This window comes from Taudactylus pleione, unplaced genomic scaffold, assembly GCF_031769625.1.
Source record: "Taudactylus pleione unplaced genomic scaffold, aTauple2 ptg000179l, whole genome shotgun sequence".
Classification (NCBI taxonomy): Eukaryota; Metazoa; Chordata; class Amphibia; order Anura; family Myobatrachidae; genus Taudactylus; species Taudactylus pleione.
In genome coordinates this window covers 29,253,231-29,277,180 of record NW_028284581.1, presented here as the reverse complement: position 1 = coordinate 29,277,180, position 23,950 = coordinate 29,253,231, and the positions used below count along the sequence as shown (strand labels likewise).

Genomic DNA, 23,950 nt, shown 5'->3' with positions numbered 1-23,950 from the left:
GAACATCTATTCTACCCTTAAGTCTCTCTCATGTTTCTCGAAGAAATTGCTGTCACTGTGTATTACATTATATGGTTTTGTTTTAGGCTTGTCACGCTTTCTTTAGTCAGACTTTTCTGTATTACTGGACATCATTCTTTATTTTTTATACCATTTGTAAACTGTGTGACATATTTTGATGCATTTGCTTCAATAAAAAATGCTTATAAAAGAACAATGAATATTATATAACTACAAAGCTCCTTTCAATTGAATAATCTTAAAATATAAATACCAATAAAAATAATTATTTTGTAATTTTTACCAAATCAATTAAAAACAGAGAAGAAAATTGATTACATGTTACGAAATCTCATAGGACGTCAAGTACACTTATTCCACTAAAGGGGTTATTTATCTTCTATGAATTCTGCAAGAAAGCAGATAATTACTGTATGTGTATGGAATTTAATATCCCTTGGCTTTATAATTGTTCACAACAGGAATAATAAAATGAAAATCAGAATAATAAATATTTAGTCATTTGAAATTCATGCTGTCTCCACAGTAAAATTATTAAATAAAAAACATTAAAACATGTATAATCCATCAGAATAGTTGGAATTCAATGATCCTCAATAAATTAGAAAGATCCATTAAAAAAAACAATAACAAAACACAATTCATCCCAGTTGAAAATTATAATCCAGAAAGTATTCAATAAATAAGTTCTTTGATTCTTAATTATCTTTTATAATCAAAAGAACTATACAATTGTACATGTGTATCCTTTCTGAACAAAATTATATATATTAGTCTTATATAGGGCCTGATTCTGAATTTCTGCTAATACTGTAACAAGCCCTTCCCTGGTGTACATACATATGTAATGATATATAAGGACTGAGACGTCCAATTTGACGCTGCAATCTGTTAGGTGCAGATTCTCTAAGTATGGCCTCCAATGTGAGCAATTAAGTATCTGTGGGCCTGATTCATTACCGCAACTACGATTACGCACGCAATCAGCCGATTGTTTCGTTCCGTGCATGCCTATGCATCACATTGTGCGTGCGCGAACCGGCCACTGCGATCGTAGTGACTACGCAGACCCATCGCAGAGTGATTGACAGGAAGTGCAGTTTGTGGGAGGTGATGGGGGGGTGGTGTCGAAATGTAGGTGTGCCAGGGCATTTGAACGCTGTTGCAGGGGCGTGCATAAATTATTCACTGCGATGCCATACGCAGTTTAAATACTTAATAATAGCGTTCGATGAAGTTAGCAATTCCTGAGTAAGGTCAGAGCTTGTGCAAGTGTGCATGAGGCTGCTTTGGTACTCAATAGTACCAATGGTTTCACAGTCTTGCTAATGTAAAGTGGGCGTCCTTATGTTATTCTGCAATGGCATAGTGTTCGCAATGGATTAGCATACGAGACTGCGTGAGTAATCACTACTGCAATCGCAGTTGTGATTGGTAGTGAATCAGGCCATGTACACAAACTCATCAACGACACTCCCATAATACACCCAAAGACACATCTCCATGCCTTTGAATAGCTACCTACCTGTCATCTGCCAGTAATGCCCAACAATTTTTCAATACACTTTTCTGTGTGTGCGTCTGAAATCGTAACTGTGACTCTATATGAACACAATCGGGACGCATGCGTGGTTTGATTAGACGCATGTGAAGTAAAAGAAATTCACGCGCCTACGTCTGAAATAGACACAGAGTATAACTCTGAATCATAATGCATCTAATGCTTTCAATAATGATAGTAAAGAAGAATTAAATATAGCCTATGGGCCTGATTCAGAGGTGAATGCAAATACCGTTGTGACTGCGATTTCATAGGCAGTGGACTTGCGAAAATATGTTAATTACTCAGTCGCCGTCTTGTGCACTGACACGCTCACCTCTAGAGTCTGACATCAGCCACTTACGCATAAAAGCAGGAACATTTGAAAAAATTTGTCACATTTCAAACTGCTGAGGAAGCCTATAGTATCTCAAATAGAGCGGCTTTCCTAAAACATCTCTGCAGTTGTAAACAAATTTGCAGAGCCTCACTAAAGCACGCCCAGATAATGGTCCTGAAACACCTGCATTTTTCCGTATATTAACAGATGGTGTTATTTTACAATTTTATATTTGGTCATCAAGGGTAAATTGCAGAAAATATTAATGTCATACCTTAGGGTTGGTTTTGGGTTTGAATAGGCGTGGGAGACTGAAGAGTAGATTTGAGAGGCGTGGATGAACTTAGGTGGTTTGAGCTAGGACCTCCTCATGTATAGATGTGAGGAGGTAGAGATACGGCAGTGGATGATGGGCCCGAAGGCGAGAACAGTAATAGAAAGTCTTTATTGAACAGCAGGTTGGAATGGAACTAACTGAATACAGTATATAATACTGAATGACTGAGCAGAATCGGATTGGGACTGATAATGATGGATTGAGAGCTGGATCGGTTTGAGACCGATGTTGATGATTTGAAGAAGTTGATGGTATTGAATGGGATGTTGAAGAATTGATGAACTTGATTGGTTTGAGAACGATGTTGAAGAATTGAAGAACTTAATTGATTTGAGTCCAATGTAGATGCATTGATGAACTTGATCAGTTGGGACTGATGATGATGAATTGAGGAACTTAATTGATAAGAGTCTGACGTTGGAAGCACCAGATGAGACCGATGGTTGGAGGTATCGGCTGGAACCAATGGTTGCTGTAAGAACAGGTCTCAGTGGTAAAACCAGACTGATGTGCAAGATAATATAGGAGTCCTGTTTTCCAGATCTAGGAACTGGATATAACGGACTGGGAACATTCAGAGAAAGAGTACTGGGGAGCTCAGTACTGAGCTGTAACTTCAGCAAGAAGCAACGTTGTATTGGCAATAAGGGCCAGTCATGGACTGGAATTTATACGGGTGGATCCCCAGGGATTGGATGCTGCGATCAGCTGATCTGGGTGCAGCACTCTGAGCAGAGGAAGAGCATCAGATGACAGAGTCCAACATGGCTGCGCCCATACTGTTGTTCTAGAAGGAACTCTGGTGTGCAGTTTCTATACCATCATGCTGGAGAGACATGCTATGAGCAAGTGACTGCGGAGAGCCATCTCCATGCTCAGTGCTCATATTTCCATGCTCACTGAGCAGACGGTGCAGGAGTAGACCTCTGCAACAGCTGGGAGCGATGTGCAGTGCGAGCGGACCTCTGTGCTATCCGGGAGTGATGCACAGCGCGAGCGGACCTCAGCACTTGCTAGACAGGCACCGGAGAGGCAAAAAGGTGGTTTTAAGTGACAATTACTTTCTAGATTCTAAAGGCTAATAGGTTTGTTGCTACATGCAGGCCAAAATGACTCTCCTGAGAACATGTGTGAAAGGCTACAGGTTCCACATTTGAACAGAGGTAGATATTCCATCTATATGTTCCTCTACCTTTGTTTTGTCTAGGGAAGTCAATCCCACCTCATTTCTTCAATCCCAGGATTCGGGATTGAAGAAAATCTCAACCCCGAGATTCCTGGGATCGAGTTGAGCAACGAAAATACTAGCACCGAACTCTAACCTCCCGGGGGGTGCCTAACCCTAAATCCCCACGGGAGCCTTAAACCTAACCCTCCCCCCGCGGCTGTCCGCGCCTGGCTTACCTTCGTTCGGTATGCTGGGGGTCGGGCTCCCGGCGTAGTGATAATGATAGGCGTCTGTCATTAGTCCCCTGTCCGGATTAGACAGTCGGGAAGCCGGCGGTCGGTGTTGCGACCATCGGCTTCCTGACTGCATCCCCCTCATACATCTAGCCTGAATATGTCATGTGGCGCGAGAGTCGCCAGGTCCCGTGAGACGCTGCTAGCACCGTACATACTTTTAATACGAAAATGTGTCTTATTTGCAATACGATGTGACACTTGTATAACTGTGTGCGACTGAGTCTGTAAATGAGTGGCATTTCGTATACAGATTCAGGGACTCAGTCGTACACAGATATACAAGTGTCATGTACGGTATCAAATGAATCAGCACAGTCTCATGGTGCGTCTCCTAGTTGCATCATATTGTGACTAAGACACATTTTCGTGTGAAAAAGACGCAAAAAACACAATCGGCACTAGCAGAGTTTCATGGGACTAGGAGCGCCAAGATGGCCTGTTTGATGTGACTGCAACAACAAATGTATAAGGACACATCTGTACATCTTATAATGCTAAACTAATAGTGCTTACACAACACAGTGGCCCACTACAGTATATATACACATATACTGTGTTATATAAGGCAAAGTTTGCCAAACTCCACCATTACAGTTCATGTTTTAAGAATATCTGTTATAGAGCATTCATTCATATTATGTCACCCCCTTGTTTTGTTTATTCTCGTCCTAAAGCCTGGTACACACTATTTCGGACAATATGCCCGATTGCGACGGATTGGAGCGACATATCGTCAAAATTGTTTAGTGTGTACCCACTATGTCGGCTGTTGCGCACTCCCATTTGATCGTTCGTACATGCAGCTCAACCTGAAGATGCGACTGACGACCCCATGCAGGGGGATGCGGAGGGTGCCGACATATTGGGCGGTTGGGCACCGGATCGTCTAATGTGTACCGGCCGCCCGATACTTCGGCCCATTGGTGGGGGGTCGCCCGTCGTATCGCTGGGTACACATATTGTATAACCAGGCTTTACTTATGTATGGCACTGAGGAACTTTTGAGACACCATATAAATAAATGGTAATTAAAATAATATACACCATTTCAAAAATAGAATATACTTTTCAAGCAAAATGAACATACATATTTCACATTTCATTAAATCCTTTTAGGATACACAGTATTACAATTAGGACAGAGGGACAGTTCACGTTGACATGTGGGAGGTTTGTATTAAAACTTTCAAACTACTATTTCCTGCAGAGCAGATGCGTTTGTCATATGTACATTTACAATAATGCTTGCCATCCACTAGACAATCTACTCCCTGTCCAATCAATTTTCCCTTGATTTTTTCCCTTGAAATTTTATCTTTCAGTCTGAACGATTTACAAACGATTTGCAAACTATCTTTAATAGATCAAGTGAAATTGACCTGCATGTTCAAAGATCAAATGACCAGCGGGAGCGCGCATCGTTGACCGTTAACGACCAAACACTGCACGATTAGTCACGATTGAACGATAACGACGTCGTTATCGTTCATTCGCCTGCTAAAATCGTGTAGTGGATGCCCCCCTTTAAGGTGCGTACACACTAGGCGATCAGGAAAGACAGTACGATTACGACATCGTAATCGGACCGTCGTTCCTGATCCCCTGTAGTTCAGTGCAGGCACTGTCCATCATTCCTGAACATGCCAATCTGTCGTTATCGTCAGATTGTGCTGCATGTTCAGGCAATGGACAATGTCGGAAACGACCAGCGGGAGTGCGCATCGCTGGTCGTTTCTGACATAAAAGTGCACGATTACTGAGCGATTGCACGATTACGATGTTGTAATTGTGCAATCGCTCAGTAATATCGCCCAGTGTGTACGCACCTTTAAACCTAACATTTTTACTATATTAGCAAAATCATTTTTTGTACGTTAAATCTCTTCAGTAAATATTAGCTTAATAAATCCAGAAACTACGAATACATGGAAATAATCACAACCAACATCTAAAAAAGTGGAAGTTTATGATGTTATTGGTGAATTAGAAATAGACTTTAATGATGAAGAATATAGGAAAATGCTGACATTTCCATGTACATAAATGCTCTGGGATTGTAACTGCAAATGAGGGCTAAATGGCTCATTTGCTTTTCTCATTAAAAACTGGGAGAACAACTCACTCATCATCAGAAGCAAGCTCGCCTGGCACTGGGTTATGTTACCACCTATGTGAATTTATGATACACTGTAGTGAAATTTAGTTACTGAAGGTACTCGGGGTAACCCGGAAAATAAATCACAGCGATCCTTTCTGTGGCTGTGTGATAATATAAATAAAGTTGCACTATTTGCCAGAGCTCCGTGTCGCCGCGGGGGTAGCTGGGAGTTGTAGTCTTATCTCCCTGTCCTGCTCCTCCTCTCATGGCCGGCTCTGTCTTTGGGGCCGCACCGAGCAGCGGACTGGGTCAGGTAGAGGGCTGCATGAGGCCGGGCACAAGAGGCCGTACAGAGCGGAATGAGGTGAGGACACAGTCCGGTCCCGGAGACGTTCTCTGCCTCCTGGTTGGGTAGGCCGGTGAGGAGGCGCCGCAGGGAGCGTGCGGGTCAGGCCCAGTGAGGTGGGTGAGAGTCAGGCCCGGGGAAGAGGCGCCGCAGGCAGGGTGTGGGTCAGGCCCGGTGAGGAGGCTTTGTGATGAGCTGGAGTGGGGGGAGCAGTGAGCTGGAATCGGGGGGGGGGGGGGGGGGTTATGTGTGTACCCTTCGTGAGGAGCTATGTATGCAGGGGCACCTACCTGCCCGGTGTATTGCACCACCTACCTGATATGCCCCCCTGTGTCTGAATACACCTGTACATTACACATGTGTTCTTCGCATGTAGGATGGACACTTACATAAGTGTACTGGAAACAACATGGGGACAAAGAGACAGAACAGGGTATGGTGTCCCTGGGTTGCTGTGACTTCTTACTGCCATTGTTATCTTTCTTTAGTCCCATATAACCTGTAATCATGTTATATCTATGTGATCAGCATGATACAGAATGTTAGTGTTCCTTGTTTTCATTTGTGTTTGGTGCAAATTGCTCCAGTTTCGCTATAGGCCCAATTGTTCTGCACAAGTTCTATTGTAGCATTAATCTTCCACTGAGGTTGTTACAACAATAAATGTTTGTTTAAAATAAAATAGTTGCTGACTACCTTGTGCCATTATTTACGTTTTGTCACATATGACGCTGAAGTGAACAATGGGCTCAATCCAATGAACTCGCCCCTGCTCGGGAGGAGGAGAGCTGCTGTTGCAACTGCATCGGAACTTGCAGCCCTATATTGCCCCAAATATGTGGATTTTTGTATGCAGCCCTATGGGTCTGCGAACAAAATTCCACAAATACATCTGTACTGTAAGCTGCACTTACTCGCTCCTGCAAGTAACTGGTTGAACCTTCTGTTCAGTTTTGGCTTGTGTGACAAACTTACCTTTAAATGTGACATGCATGTAAGTGTTGCCCATCATATAGTGGACCATAATAAAATGTACGTATACATACCTGTCACGAATGAGAGCAACCACCGCTTTAAGTTAGTTTTACACCATCTTGGCCTGTGTAAAGGCTTATCCCTTTATTTGACGCTGATCAACAGCAGCTTTGAAAATAGAAGTTTAGCTTATTGGTGTGCAGCGTGACATGATTATTTCCAGTGGCTCAGTTATATGCTGCTATATCAGCCAATGAATGGTAGCAGTCAGAATCAATATTTTCTCATAAGCAGAATGTTTAAAATAAAGTGTGTACAGCGCCTTCAATAGGGTTGGGTATGATTTGTTAACATAATGTCGACATGTTAGAATGTCAGCATATCGACCCTGGTGCCACAGTGGTGACTTGCCTGCTCCAGCAGCGTCTTCCGGGTCCTGGAGGTCATGTGACTGTGACTTTAGCGTCAGAACTCTGAACCTCCAGCGTTCCGGTATTTCTTCCCTAACCTTCCCTTGCAGCCTGACCCTCCCACCCGCAGCCTAACTCTAATGTCGACTTTTCACCTGTCGTCATGCTGAGAATGTTGACACGTTGCCATTTAACAATGTCAACGTTATAACTGGACATTGTTGTGTCAACATTGTGGGGGTGATTCAATTGTGCCGTGGACACGCTGGACGTCTATGCGAATAGGCCCCCGATGGAGCAATTCAATTGTTTGTCCGTTCGGGTGCCTATTAGTATTTACCGTCCACAAGCACTCTGGGTTTAGCCGCGCAAAGTGGGGAGGTTAGGGGGCCCAAACAACCGTCGGGGCGCCCAAAAAATGGCACCTCCGGAGGCTGCGTTAAAAAGTCACTGCCGCGGCTAATGGGCGTCTATTGGAGAAACAATTGAATTGCTCTGATAGACGCCCATTACTATAGACGGACAGCGGGGCGCGCACAGCACAATTGAATTGCCCCTAAGAATTTCAACAGTCATTGTCGACCTTTTGACTATATCCCCTTTAATATGGTTTAAAAGGTATGGACAGAGCTTAATTTGCAAATCATAGAATGCAAATGATTATCCTTTCAAGCTTGCAGTGGCAATGGCTTTTAAATAAATTTACCAATACGCATAGGGCCCTTTTTTTTCTTTTCAAATAGACTGCAAGCTCTGACTTATGTAAAGAACATTTTTGCCTTGCTTTTTAAACCTAATCTCAGCCATGTACATTGGGCCTGGTTCAGATATGTACGCTAATGTCACCGCTGCTGTCTGTGTACGCAGCTACTCTGTGAAAATATGCAAATGTCGCAGACGCCGGGATTTGTACTAAGACGCCCGGACCTGCAACTTTGCAAATCCAAGTGTCTGTGTACAAAGATGCAGCATTGGTCGCAGATCATTTTATTATCAGTTCTGAGTAACCCTATGGCTCATCAGAATATCCGCGGGAACTGAGATGCTGGAGCCGTAATAAACCCTGAAAATGGTTGTGACACGTCTGCATTCTTTGCTGCCACTTCTCTTTATCTCCCACAAATGCTTCCTGACTCTCAATCACTCAGAGTAAAAAGTTGCAGCGAGCGACTACAGTAATGTACGTTGATGCATGCGCAACCTGTCTTAGACACATGCACAGTTTGCAGGTAACTGCTCAACTGCAAAAATATCAGCATTGTGTACATATCTGAATTGGGCCCTTTGTATACTACAGATGTGTCCACATAAATCTATCCTTGTGTGTGCTATAAGTCGCGTTGCACAATGTGTGAGCGCCGTACGACTTGGTAATACTGAATGATTTTTGTGCGCCTTTTCCCCCTAAAATGCTTCGTACTCGCAAAGCAATGTGAATAGCATAAACCGCTTATGCTGATTAAAATGATATGCAGCATGCCTATATTCTGTGTGCAACTGCGGGTGTATCTGCATGTGAAATGCTACATTAGTGTCACAGCCACTGACACTGTAACATAGTATTTTGCATGCAGATACAGCCGCAGTTGCACATAGAATATAGGCATGCTGCATATCATTTTAATCAGCATAAGATGCTTGTGTGTCCTATTCACATTGCTTTGCAAATAAAATGCATTTTGAAAGTCGCACAAAAAGACGTCCGGTGCTATTGAGTCACACAGCGCTCACGCGTTGTGTAACGTGACTTGTAGTACACGGAGAATAGATGTATGTGGACACATCTGTGGTGTACAAAGGGCCTGATTCAGAGATGTACACAATGCTGATATTTTCGGCAAACTGCTCATGTGTCTTAAGACCGGTTGCGTATGCATCATTGTAAATTATTGTAGTTGTTCACTGCGACTTTACTCTGTGATTGACAGCTACCAAGTCACTGCATGGCATGACTAGAAGGGTTGTTTAATGCGCAAGAAGCTAGATGTATGTGTACACATCTGTATCACTTTTCCAGGTAAGGGGAGAATTCAATTGTTTTTAGCTCCGCAATAATTAATGGGGGCCGGTCAGAGCAATTCAGTTATTTTTGGCGCCAAGTAATTATTTTGCCTCTTGCTCCTAAATGCACCGGGTTTGCTGTTTTAATTCTATAGATGAAGCTGTCGGTGATGGGTAAATATACCTATTTGATACTTGCTATCGTAATATGAAAATTAACATTTATTTTAATATATCAATATGATTTATATTTAAAGATATACTTTTACATATTATATAATTAGGTTATGTAATAGGTTCCAAGATTGCCTGTTTGCTACTTAATTTAAAGCCACTATTACTGATTAGGTAATTGCCCCTTTATATTCACAGGCAGAGTTGCAGAAATCACCTTAAATTCCATAACAACTGTTTGAGATTGTGATCTGTAAAGGTTAGGACATTATATATAGGGCTTGTTCAGGCATGTGTATGATGCTGTTTAATGCAAAAATATGCATTAATATACAGTTTAAAGTTTTTTGTTTATTTTTGTTAACCTTGAGCAAACCTTAAAAAAACAAAAACCTAGTTATCTAATACAAAAAGTCCTCTACGTATTGTAAATGATATAGATTATTGCATACCACAGAGTGTATGTATATGCGTGCGTATATCTATCTATCCTGGAGTCCAGCTCTCCAAATACTACTCAGCACTATGCTCTCGTGCCTGTCCTAAACGATATGTATCTAAGTGGAATGTGGATGGCACTTAGAGACTTCAATATAGGAAGAAATCACAAACTGTCTGCTTAGAAAATTGATAATATAGGACATGGAGGGGGGGTGCTGCACTCCTAATGACTAGGTAACAATCAAACTCCAGCTGTGTACACACTGACAGATACATTGGCCGAACGTCGGCGTTCACCGATATAACGCATTGGTTGTGCTGCACAGCCGATGGACAGATATGTCTGCAGACTGCCCATACACACACAGCGACAGCCACGGGAAGGGGGTTTGGACACGCCCCCTGGCCGCTGGGACCCGCAGCAAGACACAGATGATGGCTGTTCAGTGTGTATGAATGACCATCATCTGCAGATCACTCGATCTGCAGATATATCTGTCAGGTGTGTACCTACCTTAAGGCAGTATGCAAATAGGCAACGTTTTATTGTGGCACTTTCGTCAGGCTTAAAAGGTAACAGAGAAGTGTTATCTTTTAAGCCTGACGAAAGTGCCACAATAAACGACACTGAAACGTTGCCTATTTGCATACTGCCTTTAGAGTTTGATTGTGCTTTAACCCGGTGTGGATATATCTACACATGGAGAACCAAAGCTCATTACTGCGCGTGGTGAGTGAAGGTTAATCCGTCTGGTCCTATTCCACAGAAGAGCTACTGGAGGCCAGATTGCTGAAAAAGTTAATGCTGGCTATGATGGAAGGGTGTCAGAACACACAGTGCATTGCAGCTTGTTGCATAGCTGCAGACTGGTCAGAGTGCCAAAAGTAACCCCTGTCCACCGTCAAAAGCTCCTACTCTGGGCACGTGAAATTTAAAAACTGGACAATGGAGCAATGGAAGAAGGTGGCCTGGCCTAATGAATCAGGTTTTCTTTTACATTATGTGGATGGCCAGGTGCGTGTTTCTCATTTACCTGGGGGTGAGATGGCGCCAGAGTGGAATGAAGGCAAGTCAAGAGGTAGTGTGATGCTCTGGGCAATATTTTGCTGGCAAATCTTGGGTCCTATCATTCATATGGATGTTACTTTGCCTTTGATGTTTTATGATATCACCTACCAGAACATTGTTGCAGACCAAGGACACCCCTTAATCGCAATAGTACACCGTGATGGCAAGGTACTCTGCAGGATAATGCGCCCTGCCACACTGCAAACATTGTTAAGGAATGGTTTGAGGGACACGACTGAGATTAAAGTGTTCATTTGGCCATAACATTTTCCATATCTCAGTTCAATTGAGCATGTATGGGATGTGCTGGAAAAACAAGCCCGAGCCATGGAGGCCCCACCTCACAACTCGCAGTACAGGATCTGCTGCTAACAGATAACACAAGACACCTTCAGAGGTCTTGTGGAGTCCATGCCTTGACGGTTTGTAGCTGTTTTAGTGGCATGCGAGGTACCTACACAATATTAGGCAGGTGCTTTTAACGTTATAGCTGATTGGTGTAAATATATGTATATGTGTGCATGTGTTAGATTCTCTCTAATAGAGTGCATTTTTTTTTTTAAATATCTGCTTATGTAAAATATACATATTTTCTTTCATATGACAACTCTTTACTCCCCCACTCTCCCTTTCTTCTTAAGTTTGTATATTTTATGGACAATACATTTGCTTGCCATCCAAGAATAAACCCTTGTTAATTGCATACCATGCTACAGTTGTGATAACTTCCTAGCAACTGCTGTTGACACTTGAAAATACTCTGATTCATCCAATTTGTTGTCTCCTAATCACAGGAAGCAAAAATAACACATTGTAAAGAAAGACAAATATTGAAATGCTTAATTTGCATGCTTACTGATAAGATTGCGATGCTCTGGATACCATTCTATCCAAGTATCTAAGTACTGTCGGTAAGTTTTACTTTGGTTCAGTTTCCTAATTGTATTGTTTTCTAACCAATTACTTGTTAAACAAAGTTGTCTAAATATTGATTTCTGACTACGTAGTAATTTCTTATTCATTATTCTGACTTCTATATTCTTGTAATTTTATTTTAAAAACTTTAAAGGGAACTTGTTATGAAGTCCAGTATGCTCTTTATGCACAAAGCCCTGTCCAATGCACATTAACTCCAGACCATAGGCTGAAAGTTAGCATGGCTCAGAGTGTGACTTAAGGTGCCCACACACATAGCGATGTGCTCACGATCCGACATTGTGTATGATTTCCCTTGAACTTTCCCCTGGCAGTTCTACACACGATTTGGAGTAAAAAGCATCCGATCTGACTTACGATCTATCGTGAATCTTAACTTTTTTTTTTTTTCCAGTGCATTGTGTCCCAGATTGGCAAATCTGTCCTACAGCACGGCAGATCTGAAGATGCGATGTGCGACCTGCGGGGACGCGCATCGTGATCGTGAGTGGGGACTCACGATTTACTCAGGATTTGGGCATATTTTACACGATCTGTCGTTCCAATGTGTCGGAATTGACCAGATCGGGTAAAATATCGCTATGTGTGTGGGCAGCTTTGGACTGCCATCTTTGAGAGCCTACTCCCAGGCTCCTTTTTCTATAATTTACAGATCTTTCCACTGCTCCCTTTGCAGTTATCTCAGTGAGTGCTGTCTCTCTGCTCCATGTTGCACTTTGACATCCTGTAGTGTTATTTTGGTTCAGCAAGATGTCAACAAATGCAAGTAGTGCAAGAAATCTATTTATTGGATAGCCGCTCTGAGCAGGTATAATAACTTAGCGGTGGGTCTAAGTTATTGTCTCCCGAATGGGATTGTGGGGTCCTAACATTGTCTCCTAAATCTTTTCGGCGATGACCGGGAAAGGACCAGGTGTGAATGATTACAGGTATAAGAATGCAGTGTTATGTTGCTGCCTCTCACTTTTTCTTTGTTTCACCTGCAGAGATTCTACATTGCATTTGACAGGACCCAAAAAGCATATTTGAGAAACATTTAAGATCAATCACTGTTGCTTCCACATTGGATGATTTTATTTTTTCTTCTCACACTTTTCTCCCAGCAGTTTTTACATTGGACAAACCAATACTAATTTGTAGTAGGGATTGTATGCCTAATTGTAAATCTCCTTTCAGTACAGCTTTGCTGACAGGTTAAGGTGACACTCCTTCCAGCCGACATTTTGAAGCGATTCATTTTCCCTGTAGCTATGCTACATATTCATTGGCTTTGAACTTGTAAACTCAGAAGTGGAGATTGAGCTTGGTCTCTTCTGAAACATGAATGTAAATTGAATTTTGCATTACATGGTCTGTCTCCCATGGTGTTTGAGACCTTAAACATGCTTTGTTCTTTATTCTTGCTCATCATTTATCATATCACATTTTCCTTTAACCTCTGGTAAATTAGGTGCAGTGTGACATACCTCAGCAAGATTTAAACTCCTATATCCTTCTATAAAATACTGCACGCAAGTTACTGTTTCATGTAGCTGGAGTTGCGATGTTGCTAGTTTGTGTAGTGATGACTGTTTAGTGCAGCGAGTACATGTGCGTGTTGGCATCTCATACCCCACCCTGTTCGACACCTGCCTTGATATCTGCCAAGAGTGATCTCAATAAAGCTGGGCATCCACTATACAATTTTCTGTCAGATATCTGTGAAATCTGGCTGGTTGGAATGAAAACCTGGTAATGTATGTGAGCAAATGATAATCGTCCATTTGCTCACAAACACTGGATAATAACCAAAAATGGTTGTTCAGACAAATTGGCTAAAACACACATTTAATCAATTTGAACAATTTTTTTGACCTTTTTTCAGTGTTTAAAATCATATGATCGACTGTCATTTGCTCCCATACATTACCAGGTTTTCATTCCAACCAGCCAGATTGGACAAATATCTTGCACAAAATTGTATAGTGGGTGGGCAGCTTAAGTTTAATTTTTATTAACGATTGTAACTCAAATGTGTTTCAAGGAGCTTTATAAAAAAAAAAGTTGTTGCTAGAAGACTTAAGTTTAGTTCATAAAAAAGTTTTATTTTTGTCAACTTCTTTTTAAAGATTAAAGAATTTATTCCCTCTTTTTATTTTTATACCCTTTAGGAACAAGAATGTGTTATGACAGTTGGAATTACTGTCGTACTAAATTAGTATACTTATGGTGAAGTATAGCATGGGATACGCCAAATGGTTCGCCATGCTGATTCTTTTTTCTACCTAGTTCATGGATGTTCAAAGTTCAATCCTGTCGTCTTCCCTACATTCTGAATCCCTTGTTTCTCCCCATTACCCTACCAGCCCTTGACCTTCCTTTCCTTCTAGAAAGTAAGCTCTCACAAGCAGAGTTGTCCTTCCTGTTGTTTCATCCTTCCCCTTAGGTCCACAATCTCAGCCAATAGGTATATGCTATCACTATGCCAATAATTGTAACTCTGTTTAAATTTTATTCAGTTACATTTTGTTTACCCTGTTTTGTATTATTGAGCTGTACAGAACTGTGGAAATTTGTGGCACTTCCATAAATGTGTGGTGGAGGTGGTGGTGGTGATGATGATAAAAATAATCATAACCAGAAGGTCAAAAGACAAATTTAGTTATTGACTGAAGCTCAAAGGGCTTGTAACAAGTAGCAGAAGCCTTGCGTCTCGACTGTTGACAATTTATAATTCTTGTTAGGTATTTTAAGAGCAGATGTCTCGGAGGAGATGTTCCGATGTGTTGAGGATTTGCAATCCTACCTTCAGTGAAGCAGTTGTGAAGGAACCATTTCTGTGAATTATGTGCTTTGTGGAGAAACCTATAAGGATTATTGTGAGTTCTCAGCACTGTATAAATTTAATAGTCGCAACAGACATTTTGCTAGTGTGATGAGAAAGGTATTAAACAAACACTGGTTGCCATCCAGACTACCCGAGGTGGAAGAGGATGGTAAATCTGCTTGCAAAATCTGTTCTTTAACATGGTAGAAATGTAATCTACACAGAGTATTCCTGGGAGAATCATACAGGGCTTGCCATGACTAAGGAAGCCAGTGTATACTATCAAAACTTAGAAGTTGAGAAGTAGCTTTTTGAATAGCCAGGTTCAAAATCATTGAGATCCATATTGAAGACAGATTTTGAGTTTTCCTGTATTTTAGTGATTGAGACTGAATGTATCCTCAAGAGCCGTCATCTGTTCTGTGATAGAAGAAATTAAATGTTGAGCTTCATAGGTGTTGATCATTTAATTTTATGATGCAATCAATTCTTCCATCTAGGTTTTAAAGTTGATCAGTATATGAACCCAGATATGCTATTTTTGATTTTAAAATCTCTTAACGTTGTTTTGCGTTATCCTACTTCAAAGTCTGTTGAATAGAACGTAACTGCCAACAAATTCCAGAGAGGCGGCAATATCTGGACAGACTGGCAACATGGATGCTGGAGATAATTTGGGCAGACTGAGACCAGCGTAATTAGAACAAATCTTATATTCTCCCCTATCCTACAGTTCAGCACCTGGGGTCTTTGTAGGGCATGTGGATCTTGCAGAAGAAGCATGCTCTATGTAGAGAAGAGTGATGTCACTGTGGGAGGCACAGAAAATAGTGCAGAGCCAGGTGATGAGCACTCTGTGCCCCATCTCTGCCATCTTGGCAGCTAGAAACTCGTTTGAAAGAGTGGAATCCCCACTTAAGTGTTTTACTACTTTTAATACTTGGGGTGAATTTAAGTAGACCAAATAATTTTTAAGGCAAATAAAACTGGATTTTAATGCTTGAATTGCCTTTGGGCAATTCAATGAGATCCCGTTTTATTCGCCCCAAAAATAATCTGTTTTCAGGCGGATCCTATGTGTTAACGGCAGCGTCTGCCCGAAAACAAAGTTATAGGCAATGTTGATTTTTTTTTTTTCCGGGGCCTGCCGACGTCCTGAAAAAAAATGCCCCATAAGAAGTGGGTGCCGAGAGTGGGGCGAGTATTAATTGTCAGGGCTTGTTGGCTGAGTCCTGGGTCAGACGCCCACCCTCCTTACCTGGCAGCAGCCCAGCACACACTGTTGTGTGCTGGGCTGCCGTGGGACCAGGGACACTGCTGCAGTCTCCTCTCCTTTGCCTGTGTGAGGGTGTGGTGGAGCGATCACACTGATCACGCCCCTACTGGATTTGCCCTTGGCTGAGGGGCTCACAGCGACTCCTCATCAATGCGCAGCACAGTGGCAAATAGTTTTTTCCTTTACTTTTTACTAAGGGGTGTGGCCACGCCTCCTACGAGAGTAACGGGGCCCTGCCAATAAGTGCTGGCTTCGGGGCTAATTGAATTAGCCGGCAGTAAAGTATTGCGGATAATTTAATTTCCCCCCATTATTGTCTGATCCAATGCAACATGTGCATTTATACAGTGGCAACTGCCTTCCCAGATGTTATTATTCGTACCACTATTGTAACATCTTGCGGTTTCAGTTACTGTTACCTTCTTGTCATCTTGATCCAGTGTGGTCAGCTTCTGAGATAATGACATTCCTCCGCTTGGTATTAACAATACTCTCACGGTCCGGTCTAAAAACCCACTGAACCTCTTGACCATGTTTGCATCATGCTTTTATGACTTAACTTGCTACCACACGATTGGCTTATTAAATATTTGCATTAGCGTGCAGGTGTACATTTTGCCTATAAAGTAGCCACTAAGGTCCTGGTTTGCGGAAGGAACTTGCTTTTTCTTTCCGCACTGTACATGTGGCCGAGCATACGCAACTAATGGTGATGCAGAGTCGTACGCATGAATGTGTGTAACTGGGTGGCACATGCGCTAAGTATATTAAGGTGCACACACACGGTACGATATCGTTCACCGATAAATCATTCATATTGTTCATTTTTATGCAGTGAACGACCAACGATGCGCGTTCCCACTTGGACGATAACGATATTTGTAGTCGTCCGTACATGCAGGCCAACTTTGAACATGTAAATCGTGTTGAAATCATCCAGAGATGTGGCAGGATGACTTCACTGAAAGATATCACTGAGTGTTTGTCCTGCACTACAGAAAAGTTCAAGAGAAATCGTTCAGCAATATCGTTGGTTGTGCAGATCGTACAGTGTGTATGCAGCTTTAGGGAAGTTAGATGGAATTTCGGGCTATGCAGAGATTTGTCTGATTTCAGATGGCTCTCTTGTACAAAGTATAGGGCTGTGCAGTTGTACACTGCAAGTGATGACTGGTTCTTTAACAACCTATTGGACGGGGCAATGCGGCCATCTGTTAATATGGATGGATATCTGCAGTTATTTATGATGGTGCAATGCGTCTGACTTGCGTGTAATTCTGAAACATACACTAAATGTTTGTAATATTATTTTATATTTTTTTAAAGTAAACAATGTCCAAGCAAGTCAGCTGCCAGAGCATGCTGTGACTTGCGAAACTTCAAATACCACCATGCCTTGTTTACCATGGCATGCTTGAACAGTGTCATAATAGTTTTTAATTGCTTTGCTGCTAATGCCATTGTTATCAGTTGAATTGGAGACCAGAACCTGCTCAGGCAATCAGTGGCCAAATTGTAAACATTGACTGTGATATGCTGAGAGATTGGCACACATTGGGGGGTATTCAATTAGCTGTGGCTATTCAACTTGCGTGCATCACCCTGTGCGTGGCCGGCAATTAGTCACAGGGTAAACCACGCTGCGAATTGAATACCCCCAATAGATGTCCAACCTTAGTTTCACTACTGATTTGTTGTACTCGCATTTAGCAATAATGTGTCAGTTCTGTTAGTGGATTGTTTTGAATTTTTTTTGTGTTGGTTTGTAGATTGGTTAATTTAAAAGTATTGTCAGTAGGCTACAGTATTGTATTTGGTAAAATAATAATCTACCTATGTTAAATTTTATAAATGATTGCAAAGTGCACTTCATCTATAAAAATGTTTGTTATAGTTTCAACGTTTTGAAAATGCGTTGCGCAGTAATCAAATGTGAAATTCTTTCCTGCAGTTGCTGTGGTCCATTGCCAAAGTAACCAAGTTATTCAATACTGATGCACATGTATCAAATTAAATCTGTTTAATCAAACTGTTTTTCTTACCATTCATTCTCTTCTATTTACAGGTAATGGTTACAGAAGCTAAATGTCTCCATTTAAACAAGGAGGTGAAGGAGTGATTCATGGCCGTGTATTAGGGCTAATCCATTTGAAGGGTCCAAAAGCATTAGGACTTGGTCACTAGCCATAATGAAGAAAATCAGCCTGAAAACATTTCGCAAGTCTTTCAACTTGAACAAAAGCAAAGAGGAAAATGATTTTGTAATGGTACAGCAGCCTTCAATGACCAATAACTTTGTGAAAGATGACTCTTTGTTTGGCAGCTGCTATGGCAAAGACTTGACAGGATGTGATATCAACAGTGAGGATGAGAAAGGTGGCAAAAATAGGCCGAAAAGTGAGAGCTTAATGGGAACATTAAAAAGACGCCTTTCAGCTAAGCAGAAACAGAAAGGAAAGGGAAGCACATCAGCTAACTCTGCAGAAGAGGACACCTTTTCTTCTTCTTCTGCTCCTATTAACTTTAAAGATATGAGATCTCAGAGACCATTAAGATCAACATCCCTTCGAACACACCACTACAGTCCAACTCCATGGCCCTTAAGACCAACAAATTCTGAAGAGACATGCATAAAAATGGAAGTGAAAGTTAAAGCTTTGGTCCACTCCTCCAGCCCAAGCCCTGCACTTAATGGAGTTCGAAAGGACTTTCATGAGTTGCAGTCAGATAATGTTTATCAGGAACAAAGTAATGGTTTGAAAAGTACAGAATCTCACAATGGTGATCTCCATCTACATATTAATGAACATGTGCCTGTAGTTATTGGTCTTATGCCTCAGGACTATATTCAGTATACTGTGCCTTTAGATGAGGGAATGTATCCTTTGGAAGGATCACGTGCTTTCTGTTTGGACACTTCATCCCCGATGGAAGTTTCTGCTGTACCTTCCCAAATTGGAAGTAGTAGCTTTCATGAAGAGGAAAGTCAATTGATCCCGGATGTAGTAGTGGCCCCGGACATCTTTGTGGACCAGACTGTCAATGGTCTATTGCATAATACCAATGGTGTTCTATTTGAAAGCTCCATGGTAAGTCACATTGACGTCCCCCCACTCTCACCATTACTACCTCCAGTCCAGAACAGTCAAATCCAAAGGAACTTTGCAGGACTTAATAGCACAGATGCACATATGGCTGAAAATATGCGTTGCCATTTGAATTTTGATCCCAATAGTGCTCCTGGTGTTGGAAGAGTTTATGACTCTGTACAAAACAATGGCCCTATGGTAGTTACCAGTCTTACTGAGGAGCTGAAAAAACTTGCAAAACAGGGTTGGTACTGGGGACCTATCACACGTTGGGAGGCGGAAGAAAAATTGGCTAATGTGCCAGATGGGTCCTTTTTGGTTCGAGACAGTTCTGATGATCGCTATCTGTTAAGCCTAAGTTTTCGTTCTCATAGCAAAACACTTCACACTAGAATTGAACATTCAAATGGTAGATTTAGTTTTTACGAACAACCAGATGTGGAAGGACATACCTCTATAGTGGACCTTATAGAACATTCCATCAGAGACTCTGAAAATGGAGCATTTTGCTACTCCAGGTCTCGAGTGCCAGGATCTGCCACTTATCCAGTTAGATTGACGAACCCAGTGTCCCGCTTTATGCAGGTGCGGTCGTTGCAGTACCTATGCCGTTTTGTCATACGTCAGTACACCAGAATAGACCTGATTCAAAAACTGCCTTTGCCAAACAAAATGAAGGATTATTTACAGGAAAAGCACTACTGAACATGTGGGAATTTTGCAATTTGCACTTTGGGATCAAAAAGAGATTTAAATACAGTTTACAATCTTTCATTGCTATCTGAATATTTTGCTGCCATACTGATCTTTTTTTAGTTTGGATAAATGAGTGTAATGCATTTATTTTTGTTTGTTTTAATAGTAAAATCATAAAACATTTGACGTGTGAAATCACCATCTTTTATAAACATTCAAAATCACAATGTGAAAATATTAGATTCTCCTTTTTTGTTTCATGTTCTTAGCTGCTATCCACTGTGACTTATGCATTAAAAGCACACATTTTATGTGTTCATTACCATCGCTGACAATTAAACCTGTAGATTTGATCTTTTGTTACCTGTTTGTTTTTACAGTAAAAACCCTAAAGGCTAATTATATTTTTATATTTAAAAAAAAATGCATACATTCCTTAAGGGGTAGTTTTTTTTTTTTTGCAATACAATTTTTTAAGTCAACGAGCATTATTTTCTAATGTATTTGCAGACTTGCAGTGCTGTAACCCACAGCCACCAATTACTAAAATTTTGATTGATTAATAAAAGTGGGTAATTGTTGGACTTTTAAACTGCAAGGTATATTGAGTTATGATTTGACAAATAACAGATTTGCAACCCATTTTAAATGTATTTTTGCCACATTTGAAGGTAACCAAGGGCTAAAAAAAGAGAACCTACAGTGCTTGTTTTTTTATTAATGTATATCATTAATGTAAGCACACTTTTCATATAGTTACGTAAAAACAACTTAAAATAAATTGTTCATCCATTTATTTTATTTTTTGTTTTCTTTTTAAGGAAAACAAATGTAAGCATAATATTAAAATTTGGAAACTTGTGTTTGTGGTTTTTTCAAATAATTTTTTTTTCTAAGTTTTTGTCAGTAATAAATTTGTTTACGGAGCAACAATTAACCCAACATCCTATTTTTTCACTTTGTTAAAAAAAAAAAATCACTAGTAAACACACTTTTTTTTTTTTTTGTTAAATTTTTTTGTACCTTTATGAAAGGCTATGAGGAACACTGCTAAACAATTTAGAGATGAAAATTTGCATTGGATATTGGTTAAGTTTATTTGATTCCATGCAATAAAAATTATTTGAGAATTCTCACCACCAATCAACACAGAATACTTTCATGTCCAAATAAAAAAAAAAATTGGGCTTTTTTTCTTATTTACAAATAAAAAATTAAATAAAAAGCCCAAACCATAATTGATTACTTGAGGATTAACTTTATTTGGAGGTTCCTGGTTCTTATTTTTTATTTCTTTTGTTTTAGTCTTCGTTTATAGTCTTGTTACAGTTATTCTTAGTTTTAGGCCGCTATTTATCAATCCTATTTTTCTTAAAATTATGAATAATCATTTTCTGAACTGTGGCTGTCCCTATTGCTTGATATTCTGTGATTAATATAGAGCTAGTCATCGGATCAGGTGGCTGTGTCATAATGGCATTAATGTGAAAGGACACTAGAGGCATAAGGTGAAATAAATCTACCCAGAAGAGAAAATGAGCAGTACAAAAATCATCAGTACTTTCACATGTTCTGATGTGAAACTGTATGTTCAATGACCTTGACCATGCCATGGGGACAGAGTGTATGATAGGAGCACATCTTGTAGGATAGTGTATATTTGGCTACCCTCTGCTCAACCCAGTATTCCCTACTTCCTCTTTCTAAAGAAGTATTCATTGCAGCAACATAGACTGTCTTCCTCTCTGAATCAATAGTAAAATGTTAATACAGTTTTGAGTCTCCCATATCCAAAATGCTTGGGACCAGGGATATTTTTATTTTGGAATATTCTGTGTTTTGGAATATTTGCATACCATAATGAGAAATTTTGGGAATGGGACCCAAATCTAAACACAGAATGCACTTGTTTTATATACAACTTATACACACAGCCTGCAGATAATTTTATACAATATTTTCAATACTTTTGTGGCTCAAACAAAGTTTGTGTACATACCTGAATTTCATGTATGTTTCATATAACCTTATACACCAAGCCTGAAGGTAATTTTATACTTTTGTTTTTAATAATTTTGTGCCTTAAACAAAGTTTGTGTACATTGAACCATCAAGAAGCAAAGGTTTCACGATCTGTCATGCTAAAAATAAAAATCCATATTTTGGAATATTTGGATATGGGAGACTCAACCTGTAGCACATACATTTATTCAAAATAAGAGGTCAAATCTATTTGTGCGTTACCCACTGAAGCTAGTATATGTTGTGTCTAATTTTAGTCTTGCAATTTTGGAAAGTTTTAAACATTTTGCGCCTTCATTAAATGCATCTTTTCCCCTATTCGGACCTGTCTCTCCTTTTTGTCAGTCAGGGTATTGAGGGCTGCATTAGCAGCTCAGAAATGTAATATCTTATCCTACAGGACTCTGCAGTAACTTTCCTACATATTCCAAGGATAATTATGTGAGGTCTGTTGCTATCGTTGATGAAGCCCGATGTCTTACTATAAAGGTCCTACAGAAGGTTTCATATTTGGCTTTGAGCCTCTTACATGGCACCACTTTGTAACCATCCAATTAGAGTAATTTCTGCAATAATCCTGTGCCAATTCCTTAGCAATGGAGAAATGTCTAGACACCAGATAGTAGGATTATCTCCTAACAAATACAATTTTTCATTTCACATTCTGTCTACATAAAATTTTGTATTAGATGAGTAAAGAGATAATGGAGACTGATATAAGTTGTTAAGGTGATATTAATTGTGAAAATGGAGGACAAGAGAAATGATCCTGTGTGAGTTTCTCCTAATGTTCTTATCCTCACTTTCATTGCAAACTGTATAGGGTATAGGTATAGGTATAGGGTGTAAAGAAGTAACTTTGCACCCAAAACAAAGCATGTATTCTTATAGTCTCTTTTTAGAGGTAAGAACAGAGTATCTTCTACTGGTATTTGTTTAGTGGATGGATTATATGCTGTAGAGCAGTCATACTGTCAATGGCGGGGGAGCACCAATACATATCTCATGAGGAGAGGACTAAACATTTGGGCCCGTATTCAATTTGAAGCGGCGTTTTCGCCTCTGCCGGCGAAATCCTGTTTTTGCCTACATCACCAGTTTGGAGGCGAAAACTTTTTGCGCGCGTACCCGCTATATCCCCATATTCAGTTTGAAAGTAGGTGAAATCAGGAACAGGTGAAATTTGTGATGGGCGAATAAAAACTGGATTTTTCTGGAAATAAATGTAGGACCCTCCTAAAGATGTCCAGACCAGGGGGATCACTATGGGTACCCCTGTTTTGCCTGCAAAAGAAAGTCTGGTTTTTAAATAGCCGTGGCAGGTTTTTTTTTTTTCCCGACTTTGAGGAAGTGATGCAAAAGAGCACTTAGCTTTTTAAAAAAAAAAAAAAAGTCCCATTAAATTTGGGGTACATGAAAATTGGTACTAGCATATTTTTAAGTCCCTAAACACTTTTTTAAAAATTTTGCAAAAATGCAACTGCCGGCGGCTGTTAGAAACCCCGACTTCCTTCAGGAGATAAAAGTGGGGGGTAACCATAGCGAAACCCCATGTCTACACATCTTTAGGGGTTTCCCTGGAATATTTCCCGAAAATTCCCGTTGTGTTGTACTTGTAAAAAAACGTGTTAAATTTTTTTTTTAAATGACATAGGGTACCCCCCCCCCCCCAAAGCCAAACCAGCCCCAGGCTTGCCCAGCCAGTCCTGGTTTCTAAAAATACGGGGAACAAAATGTATAGGGTTCCACCGTATTCATAAACAAACACCAGGCTGCAGGGACCAGTCCTGGTTTTAAATATAGGGGAAAAAAAAGACGTGGGATCCCCCTATATTTAAGACCAGCACCAGACCCAACCGACTGGGGTGTAATGCCACAGCCCGGAGACCCAATCACTGGGGCTCCAGGT

At 40.5% G+C, this 23,950-nt stretch overlaps 1 protein-coding gene across 2 annotated transcripts; it reads left to right on the top strand.

Moving 5' to 3' along the window:
- The first annotated feature begins 6,017 nt into the window (after positions 1 to 6,017).
- Positions 6,018 to 20,202, top strand: SOCS6 (suppressor of cytokine signaling 6). 2 transcript variants are annotated; one of them, XM_088475987.1, is made up of 2 exons: positions 6,018 to 6,164; positions 18,300 to 20,202. In XM_088475987.1, exon 2 carries the CDS (start codon positions 18,424 to 18,426, stop codon positions 20,026 to 20,028), a length of 1,605 nt encoding a protein of 534 aa, XP_088332113.1. In that variant the 5' UTR covers positions 6,018 to 6,164; positions 18,300 to 18,423; the 3' UTR covers positions 20,029 to 20,202. The 2 variants fall into 2 exon arrangements, with proteins under 2 accessions (XP_088332113.1, XP_088332114.1); XM_088475988.1 differs by lacking the exon at positions 6,018 to 6,164 and adding an exon at positions 6,172 to 6,262.
- The last annotated feature ends 3,748 nt before the right edge of the window (positions 20,203 to 23,950 follow it).

Coding starts and splice junctions, on each gene's coding strand:
- SOCS6 (XM_088475987.1), top strand. CDS start 18,424: ATGAAGAAAATCAGCCTGAAAACATTTCGCAAGTCTTTCAACTTGAAC.